Source organism: Loxodonta africana, chromosome 7 (genome assembly GCF_030014295.1).
Source record: "Loxodonta africana isolate mLoxAfr1 chromosome 7, mLoxAfr1.hap2, whole genome shotgun sequence".
Classification (NCBI taxonomy): domain Eukaryota; kingdom Metazoa; phylum Chordata; class Mammalia; order Proboscidea; family Elephantidae; genus Loxodonta; species Loxodonta africana.
The window spans coordinates 53,404,374-53,413,673 of record NC_087348.1 but is presented as its reverse complement, the minus strand read 5'-3'; the positions used below and the strand labels follow the sequence as shown (position 1 = coordinate 53,413,673).

The 9,300-nt window shown below is 46.9% G+C and overlaps 1 protein-coding gene across 1 annotated transcript; it reads right to left on the bottom strand.

The window, feature by feature from the left end:
• Nucleotides 1-453: 453 nt before the first annotated feature.
• Nucleotides 454-2,565, bottom strand: KCNA4 (potassium voltage-gated channel subfamily A member 4). Its single transcript, XM_003412307.4, has one exon. It carries the CDS (start codon nucleotides 2,563-2,565, stop codon nucleotides 601-603), a length of 1,965 nt encoding a protein of 654 aa, XP_003412355.1. The 3' UTR covers nucleotides 454-600.
• Nucleotides 2,566-9,300: the final 6,735 nt, after the last annotated feature.

Genomic DNA, 9,300 nt, shown 5'->3' with positions numbered 1-9,300 from the left:
TTCCAGTTAAAAATAAACTTTAATGAAATCTAAGATAAAATTGTGACCTCTATTCTATTAAATAATTTACTTTCTTGTTTTTTTTCTACACAGTAATTCTTACAATTTTTAAAAAACAGTAACTATGAAATCCAAAGACATATAAGATGCTATAAAGCACTGGTAAATGACTAGTGAAATTCATTAACTCTTACATAGTAAATACTTCAAAATGCCAACTTTTCCCATCACTGCACAGTTACTAACAACGTTGACAATTACACACACGCACGCACACATACCCCCATTCTCTCCAATGAACCATCTTTACTGTTAACATCTTTTCCAGTTAATGTGCAAAATTTTTGCATTCTAATAAAAAATATAGATAGATTTGCTCCTATTTAAGCCTCCCTCTTTTTTTTCTTCTCCAAGATGTATCATTTATTTGATATGTAATACAAGTTTAGTAACAATTATGTCATGTATAACCATTAAATGGTGTACTACTGTATGCATTGGACTCATTTGCATATTTCATTTTCATAACTGCACTCTCTATGCATAAATATATTTGGAGATGCTGGGGCGAGGAAGGGAGTGTCAAGTGGAGAAAAAGATTCACACATCAGTCTCCACAGCCTTCACATTAGAACAGTTGTTTTTATCTGTCTCACTGTCATCCCCTTTTCCCTGACACTTCTCCTCCTTTGCACACAGAGACTCCTTAACTCCTTCTTCCATCTCTAGATACTCTGATTTGTCCCCCAGGGAAGAAGAAGTAGAGCTCCGAAATTTCTTCAGCAAATTGGAAGGGAGGTATGGGCAACTGACTGCATTCTGTGTCAGCTGTGTCTGTTCCTCGTTTTCAGTCTCTCTGTGGTAGAAATAGTTAAAGTTAGAGACAATCACTGGCACTGGCAAAGCAATGGTTAAGACACCTGCAATGGCACACAGGGACCCCACTATCTTGCCCCCCAAAGTGATGGGCTTCATGTCCCCATAGCCCACAGTCGTCATGGTCACCACAGCCCACCAAAATGCATCTGGGATGCTTTGGAAATTGGTAGTAGGTTCATCTGCTTCTGCAAAATATACAGCACTGGAAAACAGGATGACCCCAATGAAAAGGAAAAAGATCAGAAGGCCCAATTCCCGCATGCTGGCTCTGAGGGTGTGGCCCAGGATCTGCAGGCCTTTGGAGTGCCTGGAGAGTTTGAAGATCCGGAATACTCGGACCAGACGGATGATCCTGAGAATGGCAAAGGACATAGCCTGCTGCTGCTGCCCATTGCCACCCCCCTGTTGCTGGGCCAAATCAGTGCCCAACGTGATAAAGTAAGGCAAAATGGAGACGATGTCAATGATGTTCATGATGTTTTTGAAGAAAAGTGCTTGGCTGGGACAAGCAAAGCAGCGGACCACAAACTCAAAGGAAAACCAAACAATACAGACTGTCTCCACAATGAAGAAGGGGTCATTGAATATCGTGTGCCCTGCGTTCTCCGGATGCGGTGTCGAGGTGTCGTTCAACAACCCACTATGCCCACCAGAGCTCAGTGCCATGATGAGATCCCTGTCGTCCCTAAACTCAGGCAAGGTTTCCAGGCAAAAGATAACAATGGAGATTAAGATGACCAGGACAGACACGATGGCTATGCCCCTTGCTGGACTGGAGCTCTCTGGATATTCAAAGAGAAGCCAAATCTGCTTTTTAAATTCATTCTCTGGCAGCGCCCTGTCCTCCTCTTCTCTCACGAAACCCTCATCCTCCCGAAATTTGAGCAGGGCCTCCTCTCCCAATTGGTAGAACTTCACCTCCTCAGTGAATATATCAAAAGGGACGTTGACTGGTCTCTTCAGGCGGCCTCCTGATTGGTAATAATACAAGATAGCATCAAAGCTGGGCCGGTTTCTGTCAAAAAAATACTCGTTGCGCAAAGGGTCAAAGTATTGAGTCCTCTTCTCAGGGTCTCCCAACAAAGTCTCTGGAAACTGGGCCAGAGTTTTCATCTGGGTCTCAAAGCGTAAGCCTGACACATTTATCACCACACGTTCACAACAGTCACTGTAGCGAACTGAACTATAGCCACCGCCTCCCCCATCATCCTGAGGCAGCAGGTCTGTGTAGGAACATTCATCACCATGGTCATCTTCACTATAATAAAACCTTCCCTCCTCTTCCTCCTCCTCCTCCTCCTCTTCATCTTCCTCTTCTTCACTCAGCTCCCTCAGGATCTTCTCCTCAGAGCCACTGGGCATCAGGTCAGTGCAATGAGGAAAGCTGCTTTGACGGTGATGGACTTTCTTCTTCTCAAGCCGTTGTCGCCTCCTCCTCCGACTGCCCCGGCCACTCTGAGGGTCTTGAGAGATACAGGCCCCACGTGACTGGTGGTGGTGGTGGGAGCCCCCTCCAGAGCCCCCACTGCCTTCAACAGCAGCTGTGGCCGCAGCGACAGCAGCTGCTGCAGCTGCCCTTGAGTGAGCAAGCCTCTCCCGCTCCCGGGCCCGGGCCTGGGCTGCATAACCGTAAGGCATATGACTATTGCACCCTGAGCTCTCGGCACTCACCATTGCAACCTCCATGGTGGTGGTTTCTGGAAATGGCTGGTTCCAGATGTAGAAGAAAAAAGGAAAATAGGGCAGCTTCTTTTCTCACCAAATTAAGGTAAGTTTGGAACCCTTAAGCAGATTGCTTGGAAGACTAAGGATATTTTCAGTCCAACTTTGCATTTTCTGTTTTTAAATCAGCACGCCCAATGCTCTCACTTCCCAGGGATTCAACATTGCTCTCCAGAGCTAGGCTGGTTTAGATAAACAGCCTAGCACTCTCAAGCCTAAGTCAGAAAAGGTAGGCGTCTCCCAAACACCTATGTTTTGGGGTAGGTGTTCAAATCTGGAAATTTGTCTGGAGTGCGATTGGTGATGATGCTGCACGATTCAAAAGCAGAAAGTACCTGACGGCCAGCAGTTGAGCCTAGAAAATGAAATACATTTTTCTGCCCTGGAAATTGTCCAAAGCTCAGTCCATCCAATTTAAATAAAATGCAAATAAGCTTTTAGTCTTAGCACTTGTCTTCTAGTGGCTGCTTGACCCATGTTAAGACGTGACTGGGAGTATGTCCAGCCATTGCTGCATAAAGCCTACCAGGGTGATTCTCCAGGTTCTCCCCTTAAGTTCATCAAAAGCTTCCTGAACCCAGGTGCAATGCCAAGCTACAGAGAGAGGCAAAGACCCTGGGAGGCAGAGAAGTTGGAAGATGAGGTGTCACCAGGGGCAAAACCAGCTCTGAGGTCTCCATAGAAATCAAAGAAATGCAGGGCATCCTTCGGCTAAAATACTGCAGAAGAAGCACTTCACCTGAAAAAGGAAGGGAAATAAGCATAGGAGAAAAATAAAAGGAGGAATAAAATCGTAAAGAACAAAATGAGTTTTTCTTTCACCTAAACTTCCTTCTCTTGTGCTCAAGCAAACCATGTACTTTGAGTAACCACATATTTTACACCAATTGACCCTATGTTTTTAAGGGGTCCGGGGCAGACTGTTGTTACCTTTCGCTCTCCCTAAACATCCTTCTTTCTTGCTTATTAGTAAAGGTCAGTCTATTTTCATGGCAACTCAATTATTTTTCCTCTCTCTACTCTCAACCCTCATGGCTCTTGCTTTAATCCTCTCTTTCACTAATGCCAAGTCTTAGTTCTCAGTCATTCTCTTCGTATCACGATAACAACGCTGTTACTTTAGATCTGCTTCTGTCATTCATTTACCTCAAGGCAGTATTTTTTTTTTTTTTAATTTCACTCACAAATTATTTCTGAATTTAATGCCCTTCCATTCCTTTCTATCTTGATTCAGGCTTAAGGAAGTCAAGGAAATTTCTTTAATCTAGGCTCTAGCCACTTGAACAAGCCTCAATCACCCCATCTACAAAGTGTAAGTAATAATGCTAACTACTGCATCCCACTCTTAGAAGAAATAAATGAGATAATGGATGCTGATAGAATAGTACACTACCTTGTATCTACACCTAGCAGTTATTAATAACACAACAGTAACCTACCCCTAAATGTTTACGACATTATTCCATCACTGTCTAAAGAAGGAGAAAGACAGTAAGTAAAGAGATCTGGGACGTTCTAAGGCTCACCAATGGCATTCTCTGGTTTCCTAAAGTGTGTCCCTGTTATTGTTTTTCTGTTCCCCAGAACTCCTGAACACTCCCTACCACCCACAGCCTAGGAACTAATCCCAGTTTCCCCATCTCTAATAATCATCTTCTCTCCTTCAGGGTCCTTCTTGTTCACCTCCATGGTTCCTCCTACACGCTTCTCAAGGGACTAGCTCATTATTTTTTTAAATCTCAGTTTGTATGGACTTCCTTCTCAGCTTATCATGCTTTCCTCCCTGTATTTCAATCCACACCTCCTACCCTCCAGCACTCTCTCTCTCAGCATCCACTTTTATTTCCAATCTTCTACTTCCTAGCCCCGCAACTTCCTAGCAGCCCCAGTCTGTTCCCACTGACAGTATTCCTGGCCTTTCTTCTTTGCTTTGCTCTTGCAAAGTCCAGCTAATTCATCTCCTCAGCCAGGACCTGTAAAACTGCCGCCCCGATTTCATGGCCCCTTTTGCTTTTTTTGCTTCTTCCATTTATTCTGTCCAAACAAGGCTTCCAAATATGCAGAGAATGGCCCAGAGAATTGAGGAGAGTGGTGGTTTCTACCAGCCTTTATTACTGGAAGCACTTGGGAAGCATAAGAGAAATGGCTTTCTGAAGCCAATAACAGGATTCAGCTCTTGACCACCTGCTGCTCCTTGCTGAATGTGTCAGCCTAGAAGCCTAAACACATTGAGTTTTTTGAAGTGACAAGCAGGGAAGTGACAAAAAGAGGGCTTCCCAATCACGTACCTCTTCCCAATACACACATTCTCCTAGGGAAAGAAGGGAGCTCGATTGGCACAAAAAATCCAGAAAATACACCCCTGAAGGTATCTCACAAGACATTCCTTCCCTTTTCCTCACTCCTAGTATCACCTCAGATGCTGAAATATTTACCCTCAAGAGGTCTCCAAATTTCTACCTACAACAAAACTGCCCTGGGGTTATGTCCACAGTGGAGGGTCAGACCAACATCCTTTAAAGACTTTCACAGGCCAAATAATCCCAGAGTTTGCTCAGTCTCTTACCAAACTCCCATAAAGCAGTGATAATACACTATTTAAATAAAGCCCCAGTGTAACCAAAGTGACTATATATTTGTATACATATACCCGTCTACCCCTTTCAACTGACTCCCCAGAAAGTCATGAATTAGGGGGTCTTCTAATTCACCATTAACTGTGAAGGAGACCTAGAGCTGCCCTCTTTCTGCTCCAAACCAAATAATTTCCAATGCCTTTATTTATGTGTTTGGTTTTGGTTCATTACTTTATGTTTATCTAACTCTCCACACCCCACCCCACCTCCACCCTACAAAAAGCAAATTGTCTTCCCTTTAATTTGCTACCAGCTACGGCACCACCACCACCTCACTACCCCTGATCTTTAAAAAATCCTTCTACTCAGCAAGCCAGACTGATTTAAAATCTCTCTTCCTTCTCGAGGTATTCATGTTAGAAGAATCTATTCAAGCTGACTCCCAGGAGCCTTTATGGGGAAGACCCTTGCAGGGAAATTTCCTTTCCTCCCTTAACATCATTAAACTAATGGGATTTTGCAGACTACCTCCTTCCCCAATCCCTGCAGCCCCAAACAACAGCCAAGCAGCCCGCCTCTCCTCCCCCACCCCACCCCCCAACAAGGGCTGTTTTCTTCTTAGTGCTAATGCCTGCAACTGTTTTAGGGTGGTACTGAACCTGATTATCCCTAAGGGAGAGACAGAAAGAGCTAGAGAGAATATGAACCAGAAAGGCCAACACCGTGAGAAATATACACTTAAACGCACGCCATTTATACAGTCCCTCTGTGTTGTTCAAATGCCCAGAAAATGCACGCAAAGCCAAATATTGGGAGAAGAAGCAATTCAAACCCGTTCGCCAGCTGTTCTCAAAGGAACAGAACCGGTGAGGCTGGGATGAGTCAAAATAATGTTAAATCTAAACCCCACCTCGTTGGGGAACGACATCTTTAATCGCGCCCTCGCCTCCACACCTAGGTTCCCTCTAGGGCACATTAAGCAGGGCGCACGCACCCCATCCTCAGGGTTGGGAAAATAACAACTGTTGGCCCCCCGGAGCGCCGCGCAGCATCTGCACCTCCCTTCTCCCACCTCCTAGTTTATTTTTAACCGCCTTCCATTCATGCCCTTCTGTCACATTCCCGATATTATTTAGCCACCAAACGTCCACTGTTTCTTAACAGCCAAAAGAGGAGGGTGGAGGAAAGATAAGAAAGGTATCATACTCACCGTTCCCAGGTGGGGCGAAATTCAAAAATAAAGACAATCCCCGGCTGGTTCGTTTTTCCCCCTCAAGCTGCAACAGCTGGAGGAGGGGAAGAATGATCTCTTGGGTAGATGAAATCACTCCAGATTTGGCAGGTAGAGGCTCCAAAACATCCAGGGAGCAAGTTCTGTTGCCTGGCCAGAGGGGCAGAGAGTCCTTGCTGCTGGAGCCTGGCGGTGGGGATTGGGCTGCCTTAGGGAAGACCCCAAGACTCCTGGTTCCTTTGGAGTTCAGCACGAGAAGGCTCAACTGGGCAAGGAAGTCAAGGTTCCTCCCGAAAAGAAACAAAATCCTAGACAGCAGCGATCACTTGTTAAGCCTGAATTCCTCCTCCAACATCCATCCTTTTCTCCCTGGAGCTGGCTGCAGAAGCAGCACACGCCTCCCCTGGCCGCGAACGCGCGCTGGGCGGGGGCGGGGCCAGGGCCGTGCCGAGGGTGTGGCGTTCACGGCGGTCGCCAGGGGTGCTTCCCGGCGCGGCCGGTCCGGCTCAGTCACGACGCGGCGACTCCCCGCCCCCCGGCCCGGCCCCCCCGACTCCGGCGATCTGGGGAGCGACTGAGAACGAGTCCAGGCGCCCCTGGCTGTTGCCCCCAGAGGCGAGGAGCAAATCCCAGAGGGAGAAGCACCCTTGTTGGAGCCGGAATGAGGGTCCCGACGGCAACGCGGCAGTCCCCAGAGAAGTTAGGAAGGGAGACCAGGGAGGATGTCCAGTCTTGAAAACGGGGTGCTTATGGGCGTCTTCTTCTCCATCCCTGGGACGGGTCTGTGGAGTTGGGGGCCCGGTACATTTCTGACAAGGCCGCCCCCGGGGAGCTCTCGCTGCGCCTGCGAGCGCGCTACGGCCGCGTCGGTCCTTGCCTGCCTTGCTGACCCGAGTTTGTCAGCCTCATCTCGGGGGTCTGGTCTCCGGGAGCGGAGGAGGCTGCTTCTAAACACGTATTGGACCCCCAGTGAGGGAGGGTTGGCAGAAATTGGAATCCGGCCTAGGCTAGGCGCTACGTATGGATAGGAGAGAGTTGGAGGGTTATGAGCAGGTTTCAAGTCTAGCCTAGGAGCTGCGGGCTTGGGAAGGACTGGGAAGGAGCCCCCAGCAAACCTGTTGCTGCAAAAAGGAATACGATGCGACCGGAGTTTGACTTCCGGGAGGTCTCTAGGGTAGTGGCCAGAGAGGTAGCACCACCCATCTCCATTAAATACAAAAAAGTACTACCCACCGTGGTGAGGTGAGTGCGCCCGCGGCAGGATCCCCCTCCGCGGGATGGACTCGAAGGCTGCTTCCCAGGTGGCTGGTATGTGAAATGCCCCTGGGCACGGATGTAGGTATTCACTTCCCACAAATGCACCAGAATGAAGGCTAGCCTTGAGGAGCACGAATTTACACACACACTGAAGCACACCAGAAGCCCAGGTAGCGATCAGGTCCTGGGCACCTCTCCCGCTCCCCTGATCGGCCAAGGGAGCAGTGGCCGCGCGCACTGGAACCTCTGGAGCAAATCCGACCTCCCGCAGGTCTGTTGGCGCCGTGGCGGCCACTGTCGTACTTTGCCAACAGCTTTGTTAGAGGGCCCTATGGGGCCTCCTCCTTTGTGGCGCTCTATTAATTATTAAAGCAAATATTCCTGAGCTGAATTATAGATATGCCCTGCGCTCGCTCACCTAACCGCTGCTGGCTTGGTATAGGACGCCTGCAAGGCTGCTTTCTGTTGTTGTTTTATTTTTCCGTTATCTTTTTAAATAACTGAAAATATCTGAATTGTCTCAGGGAAAAGAAAAGGCAAGGGGGGGGGACTGACATGGGTCCTGGTTTTGTTAACTTCTAGTTCTTAAAACTTGGACTTTTGGCATGAATAATTTTACCTGTGACCTCCGGCCTCAGTGGCTAATGGAAGGACTGAGAAAAAATTATTGCCAGAATATCTGCTCTAAAGAGGCTCTTTGCCTCAGTCATTCTCCAGGATAGTTCATTCCAGCAAGCCGGGAGAGTGGATTTCTCTACGAGTAAACATGGTCACTTACACTGGCCCAAAACACTCTCTGTCTTCACAATGTGACATAGTCACTGTGCAGTTTTGTACCTATTAAAAGCAGATAGCTTGTGCTTACTGTCAGCTCATCAAAGGATATTCCTTGGAATGGTAGAAGCCAGGGCTGAGGGCACAGGATCTTGGGGCCAGTTTCCCAAAAGCAATTTGTAAAATCAGTTCAGAGTAACTGTGGAATGCTTTCGGGGAGATGAAAAATGAGATTGAGCGATGTGCAATAGATGACAGTTATATCAAATCTTGGACATTTTAATTGGATCACGTTAAAACTTTATTATGCTTCTTTGTGCCATTTACTGATTGTTCCTGTTACGGTCCAGAGAACTTTAAAGTTTAAAAAGCCTGAGGACTTAATAAATATTTGCATTTTTTAGGTAGCAGGAGTCTGCATTACTACAGGGAGTATGCACCCTAGAAAAAGACACCGTCACCAAGATGCTCATTCAGGTCATACAATAAATATTTATTGAGAGCTTGATCAAGGCAGTAACATTCACTGAGTGTGCCTAGTGCCCAGCTCCGGGCTAAATTCTTTACTGTGTATTATCTAATTCGATCTATACAACTAAATACTCTATGTGGTAAGTAGTAGTATTATCATTGTTTTATAGAGTAGGAAACCAAAGCTTACAATGGTTAACTAACTTGCCCAAAGTCATATAGGTAGACCTCAAATTCAGGTCTATCTACTCTCTACTATGTGAACAGACCCCATGCCGGATCCTAGTCGCGATAAGACCATGTGGTCTCTATCCTTCAGTCCTTACAATCTAGTGGGCATGGCAAATGCGTACACAAATTACAAAACAATGGGATGCCTGTTATAATGGA